General features: G+C 33.7%; 1 protein-coding gene across 2 annotated transcripts in view; it reads right to left on the reverse strand.

Moving 5' to 3' along the window:
• Positions 1–5,227: 5,227 nt before the first annotated feature.
• Lrriq1 (leucine rich repeats and IQ motif containing 1) overlaps positions 5,228–14,991 on the reverse strand; it is a 211,703-nt gene continuing 201,939 nt past the window's right edge. For both annotated transcript variants that reach the window (XM_060377971.1, XM_060377970.1), the window contains one exon: positions 5,228–7,135. In XM_060377971.1, coding sequence (XP_060233954.1) covers positions 7,115–7,135 — 21 coding nt within the window. In that variant the 3' untranslated portion in view covers positions 5,228–7,114. The remainder of the gene's footprint in view (positions 7,136–14,991) is intronic.

Raw genomic sequence — 14,991 nt, forward strand, 5'->3', positions numbered from 1 at the left:
AAGAGAAGAGGGGAGATAGAGAGGAAGAACTAGGAGGGAAGGAAACTGTAGTTGTGATGTAAGAACAAACAGAGAGATGGAAAGGATCAAGAATCATACATAAAAAATTTCTTAATGTTGTTATGTCTTGAAGGATGTGCACCCAGCATGAAGTTAGGTCCTAAGGTATGTATACCATGAAAATCAGTGTACTTGCCCCACTTTCATTCAGTTATGGTATAAACATAGGTGTCATTAGTAACATACATTCCTTGCCACTTAAGGAACTAGGGTGCTACTCTTAGTTTTATTATTAATTATCCCTATAACATAAAACAAATGCAGGTGCCATTTAGCAACTCAGTTTTTACTATAAGCTATCATTGTAAAACTGTGGAAAATACATTGAAATTTTTGGAAAAGAATGCATTGCTTTAAGATGTTTATCCTCACTAAAGGTATATCTTCCCTCTCCCAACGTATTTGTGATGGAGGAGGTTAATCAACAGACAGCATTTGGAGGTGGAGTCTCTGGAAGACAACAAGGTGAGGTCAGGTCAAGAGGTCAGATCTCAGGATGGAATTACTAGCCTTAAAAGTGGATGAAGGACTGCAAACTCTTACACTTCTCCATCTGTGTGTAGTGCCAGCAAGAAATTGGCTTCCTTCAAATGGTAACCAAGGGTTCAGCAGGGCTAGCACCATGCTTCTCAGAGCTCTGGCATGCAGAACCATAAAAGTAAAATTTTGCTGTTTCAGCCCTTCAGTCTGTGGTATTTGCTGTTTAAGATAAATCCCTCCCGATGTTTGCAAACGCTTTTTCCAAAGCATCCTTTGTTTGGAGATAGCATAGACTGCTGGAAGGAGTCAGGGAGGTGGCACATGGGTCAGACTTAAAGATCAGCATACACCAAGATCAGCTCTTATCAGATTCTCAAAAGTTAATGATGTTCTCTCTACATTATTGGAATTTTGTCTAAGGACAAGTAAAGGAATCATCCCACTCTTTAAGTAGGGACTTTGGTCTAGGTAACCCTACAGACATAATATTATATTAAAAATGTTTCTTAATCTCTGTTTAGCTCTAAAAGTATCCCACTAATTACCACTAATAATACTGCTTTAGAATATCACTTTGTTTTCAAAAACAATCACGAAACACATAAAGGCCGCAACATGAAGGGACTAAAAGCTGTCTGGCTCTTAGTGTAGTTTGTTGTCCTTCTTGCTAATCACTTCTCCCCACTACCTCCCTAACATTCTCACCAGGCTCCCTAACTTCTGCACAATAGTCACATCCCTTGTTGCTCTACTTTCTATTACTTGTGTGTATCAAATGTATTATTCCTCAAACATTTGTTTTGGTTGTATCCCTTTGCCAAAAGTGATTTAATCATATCAACTCATCCTTCAAAATCAAATAGAATATGAAAATGCCCTTTCCTTGACCATCCTTATTTGAAACTAATTCTTCTTGTCTCCAGGTTTAAATATCTTTTTAAATGTTAAAATAAAAATCCCTTAGAGTATCGACTGTTAAGTATACATTGATACTCACTAAAAAGTTAACACATGAAAAATAAAGGTTTTTGTACTCAATATAAAATATAACTGAAGATTTAAGCCCTGAGTAAAGATTCGGAATCAGAAATAAGGGTAGATGTTGTTTGCTTTTTGTGCCTAGAGATGAACCAATATTATTTTCATTAGAAGAGGAAGAAATGAAAAGAATATAGGGATTTTAGACAACTATGTGACATACCCTATGAGATTCTGGAGGTAGAAACATTTCACTAATTTATTTTGTAGTATAAAATATTGCCTAGAGAGCCTTGAGGCTGAAAGTTTTATTTCCTATACATATATTTTATTTGTCTTTGTAAAAAATTAGTCAACATGCTATATATATATATATATATATATATATATATATATATATATATCACTTGGGAGCAAGAAAGATGGCCTAATGGGAAGGACCTGTTATTGCCTAAAGACCCAAGTCTGAACTCAGTTCCACACAGTAGAAGGAAAGAACTGACACCTTGGAATGCACGTGTGACCCAACCAGACAGCCAGACAGCCAGACAGCCAGACAGCCAGACAGCCAGACAGCCAGACAACCAGACAACCAGACAGCCAGACAGCCAGACAGCCAGACAGCCTGACACACATTCAAGAACAAATATGATAAATAAATTTACAATAATTCTAACATAAATAACTTTTGCATTTCCAAAGTATTATACAAGCTTTAAACAATGGATACTCAAGATTTATATATTCAAACTTTGCATTTTACTGTGACTTCAAGATAAATATAAAAACACCAAGTTTTACATATTTCTTAAGTGCATATTCCCATCAATTCATGGAAGTATTTATTAAATGATAAGCAGAAATGGTCCATCTTAATTCTGCTTAATGAAATTTTGGTTTAGTTTTGGAAGACTAGTTAGGAAAGGTTGACTGTGCCATACTACTCTTTTTTTTTGACAACACACAACCAAGAAATTGAGCCTGGGCCTTCTCATACACTGTTATTTGACCTTATAGAATCATTAAGCTGCATATTAAATTGTTAATTTAATAGTAAGGAAAGGGTCTTGGGGAGTTTGTCACTTGTTCAAGATGACTCATCAAAGTAAGGAGTTTAACACATGTCAGTCAGGTTTTTAAAGGCATGTTCTTTTCACTTTCTTCCATATGCTTTGTACTAAAATATGCAGTTAGCAGGGTAAGACTGCTGGGCTGATTTCTTACTTTGTTCTGTGTATCATATTGAGTTATTCCAAACATTGGTTTCATTTTGAAGTTCATAGAAAATCCATGGTTAGACCAAATCTGAGTGATGCAGAGAGATGAGAAACAGACCCAGACTTACTATGTCTCCTTGTAATTTTCTGTTGCTAGAAATATTTGGTAGACAAGTCTAGAGTCCAATAACTTTCAAGAGAAACCTCAAATCCACATCAAAGTTTGAAATAATAAATTTAGTCTTTATGTATTTGATTTGGAACGTTTGGTAACTTATTTATTAAGGGTTATACATTTATAAATATGTAAATCTACAATTTCCCTTAATCCATATCTTTTATTGTACTGTAATATTAAGGGGTAACATAGTTGTAGTTTTCCACTGTAAGACAACTTCTTCTTTGCCAACTTTAACAACACACACTGATTCTGCACATACAGAGAGCTGATTTAAGAGACTAGAGCATGTTAGTTTGTTATACAACATGGGGTCCTAAAACCAGTCAGTTGTGAACAGTGAGAAAAGACCTACCTACCGTATATAAAAAACTAAAAAATATGAAAGTAAAAGTTTGTCAATGTTTGCATGTTTACTGTAGTTGTCAGAAACTTTATTTATGTGTCCCATAATGCATTTGTACTTCCTAGTGATTAACTAGAGCAGTTCAATTACACATCTAAAATAATCCTGAAAGTCTCTGTAACAGACATTACAGCACACTCATACTTTTCATTAATTTCAGTGGTGTGCTCATTATGAATGAAATTTCCCATTTACTTACCTGGTTACATCTAGCAAATGTGCCAAGATTGTGTAAACTACTGATGGGCTTGCAGTGTATCTAACCTCTGGCTCTCAATTATAAAGTGCTATGAAGATGTGGTTATGCTAAAGCAAATAACACTGCTTCAACATAAACATAAGCCAGGAAGAACAAGAGGATTTTTTTTTATGTTTTATTACTTAAGTTGGTTCATTTTTTTTTCTCAGTTTCACAGAAATACTGGGAGAGATGACATAAACACCTGACAATCACAAGGAGGTTGAGGCTAGAAAATTGCCACGAGTTCTAAGAAGAGTTGGGTTATTTAGTGAGTACCAGAACAGCCAGGGATACATAACAAATGTTGATCTGGAGAAGAAGACATTGTGCTGTAACAGATATGATCAAGCAGTTCACTGTTCCAGGCTGCTTCAGGACAACTTCACTGAACACTAATGAAACCTCCTGATTCCATCCCACAGTTCTTTTCAACATCTACTAGAAAACCACTGAAACTTAGTTCTCCTTTGTCCGAAAACTGATGCTTTGTCCTAAACAATGATGTGGGTTCTGGAGAGATGGCTCAGAGGTTGAGAGCACTGGCTCCTCTTCCAAAGGTTCTGAGTTCAATTCCCAGCAACTGTACTATGGCTCACAACCATTTATATTCAGATCTGGTGCCCAAAATATTGTCCATGTAATAAATCCTAAAAAACAAAACAACTAAAACAAAAAGCTTTACTCCATGTTTGGTTTAGGAAAAACCTTGGCTTCTGGTAGTAGCTGTTGAAATGCATATGAGGGAGGGAGGGAAAGCAGAAACTTGGCAAAAGGAATCACACAAAGAAGGTGCTGATCACATCCACTCTAGAATTGATAGACACAACTCATTCATGAGGGCTCTAAGTAGCTGGGTTATTCAGCTCATAATGAAGTGGGATGTTTTACAATAGGCTTAAGATCATTATTGCTTACTAGGTTCACAAAAGTAGTGTTGGTGGCTCAGACTGTGAGAAGGGATTCTTGTTATAAGCCAACATATGGACTCTCAGACCAAAACATTCTGGAATCGTTAAATAACTCACCAAACACTTCCAACAGGCCTTTATCATATAATGATTCAGTTTATCATTCTTACCTGGAAGCAAAACAAAACAACAACAATAACAATAAACTGGTCAGTCTTCCATACTGGAAGTGGCAAATGGAAAGGAAGGGAAGACTCTAATTCAGAAGATCTTAAAAGTAAGACATAGTGTCACATAAAAACAGACAATTGGACCAATGCACTTATGACTAAGTCCACTGTTGTCAATATGAAATTCATTGTCAGGTACATGATATAACAGGCTTACATATTCATCTTCTTGAACCATAAAAGCAAGTATTTGTTAAAAATGCCTCAAGGGCAAGCAAGATGGCTGGCCAGGTAGAGGCACTTGTGCTCAGTACTGACAAGTTGAGTTCCATCTTGGAACCCACAAGGTGGCAGGAGAGAACTGACTCCTGAGATTAGTCCTTTGACTTCCATATATATGTCCTGCCATAAGCACCCACCATTTCTACCCCTGCCTCTCTTTCTCTCGCACACACACACACAAACACACACACACACACACACACACACACACACATATACGGAGAGAGAAATCGAGGAAAGATGTACAGAGACAGAAACACAATTAACACAAACACACACTTAAATGAATGTCTTCTAAAGAAAACAATTCTTTGTTCAAATATTTTGATGCTTTATTAAATTTTAAAAATAACAGTTCCATGAGCACAAATATACTACTAATACTACAAAATGACAGGCTTGAAGTTATAAGGTTCTTTGAATAATCAGTTTTAGGGTAGGCACAATAAATCATTTTATAAAAAACTTCAGATTTAAACACCATAATCTGAAAAGACTTTTATTGACATTTATCAATCATCACCTACAAATTTAAGAGTATCAATACCAATGATCTTCACAATATTATGAAAAAAATCACAAAAGTTACAGAAAAAAACTATGAAGTTTATTTTATATACTAAAACAGTTTAATAATAAACATCTTATTTCTCATACTAGCCTTTCCACTTCATTGGGTAAGTATATGAACCATAAAACCCTATCAATGTCAGCTTTAATGTGGTTTTCTCCTTCCAAGTTGAAAATAAACTGAGATAAAATATTTTCCATCATTACATTATGCTGATTTGTGGATGTTGTTAGCAAAGGGATGACCTAACAGTGTTCACAAAAACAAATACATGTGGAGCTCAATTTCTAGGTTAAAACATATGAATCAATGTTTTCTTTATAGATTGACAGCTCAAGGCTCATTAACATTTCTATCTCAATCAGGTTAAAAGAGATTTACAGGTTTGAAATGCAACAGGACTCCAAAAGTACATGGGGATAAGAACTAAACAAATGTATCTGGAAATCTGTTTAGTCATTTCTGGATGAAGAATTTCAGTGGAGAGCAGGGGAAACAAAAGAGAAAGCTGAAGTTCACTGGATCTTATTACACAGAGTGCACTATGGAGAGTCACTGGAGAACCCTGGCTTTAGCTTCGTGAAAGGCATTCCAGATGCAGAGAAATAGACCCCCTGAGTCCTGAGTTGAACGCAATATTTTGCATACTGTATTAGCTAAGACTAGGAGAAAATTATCCTCATACTAGTAAAATTTAGTAAAACTTCTCTGTAATTAAGAAAAAAATATACTAATATTTTCAAATGATGGTTTTCAGCTTTGAAAAAAAATAAAATGGCAATTGATATGTGCTTTAACAAAATTCAAAGTGATTGAGTATGTGTAAATGAGTTGAATGATTTTAAATAATCAGAATTCACATCTACCTTTTATAAACAAGGATAAGATATACATGAATGAAACATTACAGATAAACTTTCAAATTATTAGGTCTATTATTGTTTAAATTTATCTGTCATTTTAACTTAAATGGTACATATATTTTATTAGCATAATAAATTCTAAGAAGCTGTAAAATAAAAATATTGATTTTCACTATTTATTTTGAATTACCACATTATAGTTTATCATTTACAAATCTAAGAAATATCCATTGATACTTATTAATGTAGTAATTATCCACGAATATTTCTCTAAGCAATATCAACATAGTTATACTCCTTTACACATTATATTAAAATAATTAATAACCTTGAGTATATGTGTCATAAAATATAAACCAAAGGGGAAAGTGTATGTACAAATTGCCCTGCAGTATTTCAGGAATTATTGAGGGATAAGGCCATTCTACAAGTACACAAGAGGGACTACAAACTCTTATTGCTTCTCATTTATTATGAGAAGGAAGGTTACTGCTCCTAGAAAACTACATTATGAACTATCATAAGGAACATTTAAATGCAACACCCTGAAACTTTGTTCACAACTGATAACAGGACCAGATATCTGTAGAAATAACTCAGTCATGTGCTCTGCATTTGGAATGTTGGAGCAGGAAGCATTAGGTGGAGAATTTTGCCTTCTTTTTGCCACTTCCCCATCCACCACTGAGTCGAACAGGATTGTCACGGAACGATATGCGCTCTTTAATAGAAGGTCTTGTATTTGTTATCATTGGTGCAATTATCCCCTTGCTTGAGCAACCTAGACAGTGATATTAAATATGCTTTCACTTAACATGTACTTGAAAAGTTTATAATCTCCAATCTTATTTAAAAAAATCTTCATTGAATTATTGTTTACAAAATGGTATGCTAAAAAATTGGCACATATTACAATTAGGTTAAATAAAAGGAAAACTCTAAAAGATCTAATAGATGTCATTATTTCCATCTATTGGGGTCTTTCCATTTTACTAGCTGTAGGTTCAAAGTTACAAGACAATGCAAAAGAAGAAACATTGTAATGAATCTATACATTCTTATGTTTAAAAGGTTAATATTTAATGGTGTATGTTTTTATAACATAAAGCATATGCTAATATTGTCCTAAAATGTTCAATTATTGAATTATTTCTTCATAATAAAGAAACTTTGATAGAATGTGAAGCACATTTAGAAATTAAGACCATTTATAGGATCAAATCTAGCAAAACAACATATAGACACACAGACACACCCCAGTGCTGTTGAGAACCTTGGTTGTATAGATGGAGGAAGTCACAGATGCCTTACAGGTTGGTGTGGGGCAATATGGTAATGACAGCAAACTGTAAGGATATTTTGCTCCCAGGTGCTATAAAATGGGCGGGGTTAAGATCCAGTTACAGATTACTTGCAGAAAAATAACAGCAAGTGCTACAGGTTAAAACAAATGGTAGTGGCAGAAATGGGCAAGTGGACAAAGCATGTTTTGTTCAGCAAGATTCAAAAGGGCCAAATCAAGAATACCATTAAAGACTGGTGCTCATCTGCTTCAAATCTCCTGGGGATTAAGCAACAGGGCTGTATTTGTGTGGAAATTTCTGTAAAAGCAGCAGAAAGACACATTCCAGGGCTTCCTCAATATTGGCTGGAGGCAAAGGTTCAAACCACATGACTCCTTGCTCTGATGCCATCATGTTTAAATAAGTTTAGACAAAACAAAACAAACTTCCAAAACGTTTTTTTTTTTTTTTTTAATTTAGGCTAATATGTTCTAATGAAAATTTCAGTATACTTTAAAACATTTTAGAAGAACTAGGAAAAGAATAGTCCCTTTGTGGGCAGTGCTTTGTGATTTAAATTTTGTGTAAGATAACGTGAGTATGAGCTTCAGAATCTTATTTCATACTTAAAAATACTCTCATAAGCAGAGTACTATACTTTAGTTGCTGGTGTCAATACTGTGATTAAACAAATTCAGGGAAGTTATTGCTTATCTGCAAAGGAGTACATTTTCTTGATAGTCTACAAAAAGAAGTATTTCTGGAAAGTGTGTGTAGGGAGGGGACTAAAACCTATTGTTTTAGGAAAGGGTGTTTGGGACATAAAAAGATTACCACCTAAGAGCCAAAACTGTTGGAGACAATACAGTTCAGGAGTTTAGAGACTTCTCAGCTGGCACTTCCTTAATGCAACCTCAGCCTAGAGACTAATTAGGGAGAGAAATGACAACTGAAGTTGGCTTCCACATGTGGCCAGATTTATCCTGTGTTAATCTATCCCTGTTGGGAAGACTGCAGATTGGGAGAGTGCTTTCACGTAACAGCGATGAAGATCCGGACATGAAACAGAGATTTCCCAGATGATAAACCAGTGGCCTAAAGGATGCCAGTGGAGCAAGCTGACAGCACAGCCTCTTTCTCACTGTTACATTTTGGAATGATCTAATTTAATTTTTCCCCTAATACCAGAATGAAATGTCTACTTTAGACTTTTCAAAAAGCAGTAAGGGCAAATTCTCATTACACTCCAGCACCTAAAACTTAGAAGAAACTATGCATGATTTTATGACAATTCACAGACACAGACATACACACACACACACACACACACACACACACACACGCACGCACGCACACACACACACACACACACGCACACACACACACACTCACTTGGCTAAGGTTGGGCATGGTATTACAAGTTATCTGAGAATTAATATACTAAAAATGAGATTAATAAAAAATGAGCAGGTTTTCACTACTGTCAGGCCAAATGCGGTGCTCAGTTAGAGAGAGCTAAATCAAGTTGTTGCAAAAATTATCCAAAGTGGTACAGAGAAATAAGTATGAGCTTTAAAACTTAAGTCAATAACATAGCTTACTATCAGTTAAAGCTATTCTTCATAGTGCTATCTAATCGCAACATGTATCATTCAAGTACGTTGTTCTTAATAAAAGTTTGTTACCAGAATACCAAGGAACACCTAAAAAGAAAAGCATTTTATGTCCATATTATTGAAATATTTATAGCTAATTTAATACTCTTCCAGAACAATTAATTTAAAATCAGACTGAAATGAATTTAAACACTTGTTAAAAGAGAAAGAACAAACTCTAATTATAATAGTGTTTCTGCATTTCGAAGGATTCTGTTACTAAAAGTTGACCTTGTGGCCTATTTGTTTTACTAATACTACTTTGTTGCTGTACTTATTTTGAATTTGCTGATGAGTCTTCAAATCTTCTTGTACTTATCTTCACTCTGCTCCTATATTTACAAAGGCTCTTTACAAATTTTCCCTTGTTTAGTGTACTTCATTCGGAAAATAATAGCTACAATTTAAAAAACATTATGGGACAAATTCACAGCAATTGTGAAATATGCTGTTAGTGAATTGGCAACTAGGGAATTAATCTTTAAAATAGACAATACGGTAGTGAACACAGAGTTTTTTTCTAAGACAATAGTTTAGGTGTGATTAAGTGCTTGAGTTTATTATCTTGCTATGTGTAAATGAACAATTTAAACAGCAAACCATTTGGCTTATTTTTCTCATTGCATTAATGTGGGTCTTTGTTACTATCATATAAACTCACAAATAACTAGATACATTGAATACAAATTGGGGAGTAAAAACACATCTGCAGAGGAATCACTTATTGGTGCCCATAACAAAGTCATTACTTCATCCCATGATTACTCTAAGAATGAAACACAGAAATAAAAAGCAATTTCATATGGTCAATGTATAATCGTTCTAAAATTACTTACCCACATGGAAATAAAATAGCAAATTTTCTTGCTTCAAAAAATTGATATTGGAGTTAGACTGAAGAGAGCTCCAGGAACAGAAAAATATGGCCAAAGGAATTCTTACCAGTACCGTTCTGCAGTATTATTGTTATGGATTTTATTTTTTAATAACAATCTGCTGAATATATTCAGGTGATCATAGAAACCAGTCAATTGGTCTCTTATGTTTGTGCAGAAAATGTGTCCTCATGACTGTGCACTACGTCCCAAGAAACCACTTCTTTGCCACATGATATATGTTTTGCTCAAGATTTGTTCTGGTCATTAAAGTTTTTTAAAAAATATTTTTAGATTTAATCCTTGGTTCCTTAACAAATGTCAAGGTCTATATATACTGTGTTTTGATAAGTAATTTAATATGTAAAATGCTTTGAATGACTCTCCTGGTATGTATAAAATAACCTGTTAAACAGGTCAAAATAGAAATCTTATGATGTATAGTAATACGTCATTGGATTTTCATCAATACATCCAATACTGTGTCCGGATATAAAAACTTTTGCAAAGGCCATTCCATATTGTATTACTTAACAGCAGATACTGCATGAGTAGAGCATGGAGGGAAAAAACACAACATTTTAATGAAAGTGACCAGAACAAATTTTTAGCAGCAAAGTATTTAGATCAATTTAAGTGCTATGAATTAGTTCACTGGCCAAATTTGAATCACAGTAGACAGGACAGATTTCAAATAACAACATTTTAAAAGATAACTGCTATGTTAAACCTTGAGTCTGAATGAAGTTCAGGTGGATAAATTTAAAATTTAGCACCAAGTATACAAATAAAGGATGCACAAATTATCTATCCCGTGTGCAGATTTCCTTAATTTCATTTTGATTGTGCTTGAGATTTTATATTTTGTTTACAGAATGAAAGATTTCCTATTGATTTATATTATTAAAAGAATTTTACTTGTTCCCCAAATTGCAACCGAACAATGGAAATTATATTTCTTTTTATTGTTTTGCTTTTGAGAAAGAATGTAAAACTATGGAGTCTCAGCTGGCCTCAGATGCTCACTATGAAGACAAGGCAAGCAGGGGACTCAAAGAGATCAACCTGCCTCTGTCTCCTGAGTGCTGGCCTGTAAGGGTGAAAGATCACAAAATCTCGCTTATATTTATTCTTCTTATGACTTAAGAGACAAAAATTAAAAACCAATAGTCTGTGTACCCTTGATAGTCACAAAGACAGCCACAGTGTTTGCTATCACTGTTAAGATAAATATCCATGCTTGCTTTCTCTTTTTAATTTTGGGGGTTGAGCTTTCAAAATGTCAAAATGTATAATACAGATATGTAGCACTGACAAAGTATATTTAGTTTCAAGAAGTACACACAAAAGTTAAAATGTATCCCATAGAGTAATTTATTGTACAGAATATCTTGTATTTTGCTTATTTAGAAGTTCTATAGTAAATGCCATGTATATGTGAATTAGATTCTTTTTAAAAGAATAACTTCCAGTATACAGTTTTTTAGGTTGTTTTTCTTTTAGCATGTGCTTGTTGAATTCTCATTTAGTACTTCTTGAAGCTGTTTTCTGCATGAACAAAGATGACTGGAACATGTAGAAAACATGGAGTGCTAAAGTCTATTTCTGCTCCTACATATCCTGTGCTTATTATTGCTAATATTCATCATTTTCCTCCTGGAGAATGTTAACTTTGGTGATTTGATTTGGATGATAAAATCTGAATGCTGTGTGCTTTGTTTCAGAAATAGACTACCACCCTCTTGTATGACTCCAAGTTATCACAAACACTTGTTTCCATTGAGAATTATTTTGCATACCCCTGGCTATTGTGGTTTTATGACCCCTCAATTTCATATTAGATAGTTATTGGTCTTTTAAACTTCTATTAACAAGGTAATCAAAGGTAACTCTCATTATTCAAAGATTGAACTTTAATAACCAACACTTCTATCACTTTCTCTAGATACTTCTATTCTCAAATGGAACTTTAAAAGTCAGACCAGGTAAGTTATATTTCTCATGTTGATTTGGGAGAAGTTTATTTATAGAACTCTCAATCACTTTTAAAAATAGTCTTTTCAGAACTATATTCTGTTTCAATTTATTAACATCTAAGAGTTCACAAGTAATTTTAACTAAAGAACAGTGTCATAGGGTAAATGATTACATGCATATTTTTATCTTAGCTTGATATATGTATTTACTTGATGATATCTAGCTAAAGTTTAACACTGTATTTAAATTTTTAATTACCTTTTGTCTTGTTTGCCACATGTTAACTTTGCCAAAGTAAATTTTAAATATTTTTTAAAATGTTTTTTCATATCATTTAAAATGTGAACCTTTAAAATTTCATTTGGATCTTCAAGTTCACATCCTGTCTTTGCATGCTTTGATTTAAAACATTGCTTTAGTTCACATGTCCACTGGTCAATGTGTGTATGTGTGTGTGTGTGTGTATGTGTGTGTGTTGCCTCTAATGAAGACACTGCTCTTTTCCTAATGTTCAAGGTCACTTTCTGGTCAGTTTCCTTCTGTAATACCAAATGATATCAAGAACTGTTATATTTTAGTGGTTTCCATTGTGATTCTAGTCTCTGAATTTCATCTTTACTGTCCTCATATGGAACTTTTATAATACAAATACTTATTTCCACATTCTCAGATAGTGAAGACTTGTGGATAGGTTTTCCAAAAATTTTTCATGGAAACTTTCATTATCCTCTTTCATGCTTATTAGTTCTTAGCAGAGAGACATTTGGCAACAATAAACATGGCTAGCCTGAGGATTTATTATATTATTTCACTTCAGTTTCATTCACTTGACAAATGCATTTCACATTTGACCATACCCATTTATTTTTGAACCACATTAACTAGTATAAGATATTAGCTTGAAAGCAACAACAACAATAACATACATGAAAAAAAAATAGAGTAACACAACTTATTTAGGAAAGAAATTGTCATGAAGAAAAGTCATGAAGAATTAAAATGTTACAGTTAGAAACATTATGCTTTGATCTATTATCAATAAAGCATGTATGTATTCTGTCTTCAAAAAATATTACTTTGTTATTACACAAAGAATAAGTGTAGCTGACATGTCCAGCTATTTTTCCCACATGAAGGCACATGAAATTTGTCTTTTTTTTTGATTGTGTCAGTCTATGTTTAAACTAGCTACTGTTTTAGATCTAAAAATGTTAGCCTGTGGTTACAAATAACTGTTACGTTTAACTGGGCTTAAAATCATTGCTTACTCTTTCGTTAAGCTGTCTCAGACTTTGGATAGCATAAACTAGTTCATAGATATTAAGACAATAGTAATTTATTTTGTGTCCCCTTTCTTATTAAGAGAATTTTAAATATTATTTATATTAGTGGAGTCTGCTGACCATATGAACATGGCTTTGGTGTCAAAACAATTAACAACTTAACATTAATTTTCCAGTGTTGTTCATTAGAATATTCTAAGAGTAGAAATGTCAGTCACTTTTTTTGTTTAATTAACTGTCAAGTACTTCAGAGATAAAATACAAAGATTTAATAAGTTTTTATATTTTAAAGTTCCTGGTCAATAACTTTTTTAAAAAAGCAAAAAATAAAACAGTCGACCACAACAATAAACAAATAAACAAACAAAACAACAAAGTAACAACAACAAAACAGACCACCTTCAAAAACAAGAATAAGAAAGAGCTTCGGAGTAGTAAACAGGTCAGCAGGAAAAATAATTGCTCTTAAGTCTGCGGAACTGAATTCACTCCTCCAGACCCACATGGCTGAAGGAGAGCGTGATCTCCTGACGCCTACATGAGCAGAGAGCACTGCATGTGTGAGTGCACACCCGTGTGCACTCCCATAAACGGGCAAACACACACACACGGAGAGGAATACAATAAAAAGGAGCCTTCAAGTTAAAAGCTTTACATTGGCAGAGGTTAACTATAATAGTAATAATTCTGTGTGATGTCATGTGGAATTTTTTGCTGATACTTGTATTACTATAAAATAAAAGAGATAATAAAAATCTCACATTTTATTGCATAGGATAAAAGTTTAACTGAGCCACAAACATTTTTAAAGTTATGCCTCCACGTATTCATTTGTTTGCGTGTGGGGAACAGAAGCATGCAAAAGCCACAACACATAATGTCTTGGAGGGATTATAAGTCACATGTTTTTCATGTACAGTATAAAAGACAATTGAAAATGTCCTATAGTAAATTTTTACAGTTTTCACCAATTGTGAACATCTAGTAATTGTTTTAGTAGATTTTGTAGACAGAACAGAGCAAATATCTCTTTGCTATCTATTAAAACCATTAGTATAATATATTAAAATATATAATATATATTAAAATCACATTTTATTATTCAATCTGCTAAAGGAATATTTCATGTTTTTCCATGTGCTTTCATCATCCACTTGCTCTTAAATTCTTTGTTGAGATGAATTCCTTCATGCTGTTACTGAAAACATCATACTGAAGGTATAGCAGGGGGTTGGAGTCTACTATGGGCCATGTTACTTGAGCCTCCCATTATTACTTCTCCGTAAAAGATAGCTCACCATTCACAGTTGCAAATTAGAAGCCACAGGCATTATACTAAGTTATTGCTCAAAACACAATAGTAGTAACAGAAACAAAAAAACCCAGAATTTCCAAAAATATCCTGTACAACAACAGATGATCTGGAGGCATCTCCATCCCTGATATCAAGCTGTACTATAGAGCAATAGTAATAAAAACTGCATGGTACTGGCATAGAAACAGAATGGTGGATCAATGGAACCAAATAGAAGAAATAAACCCACCTATGAATACTTGATTTTGA

This window comes from Meriones unguiculatus, chromosome 2 (genome assembly GCF_030254825.1).
Source record: "Meriones unguiculatus strain TT.TT164.6M chromosome 2, Bangor_MerUng_6.1, whole genome shotgun sequence".
NCBI lineage: Eukaryota > Metazoa > Chordata > Mammalia > Rodentia > Muridae > Meriones > Meriones unguiculatus.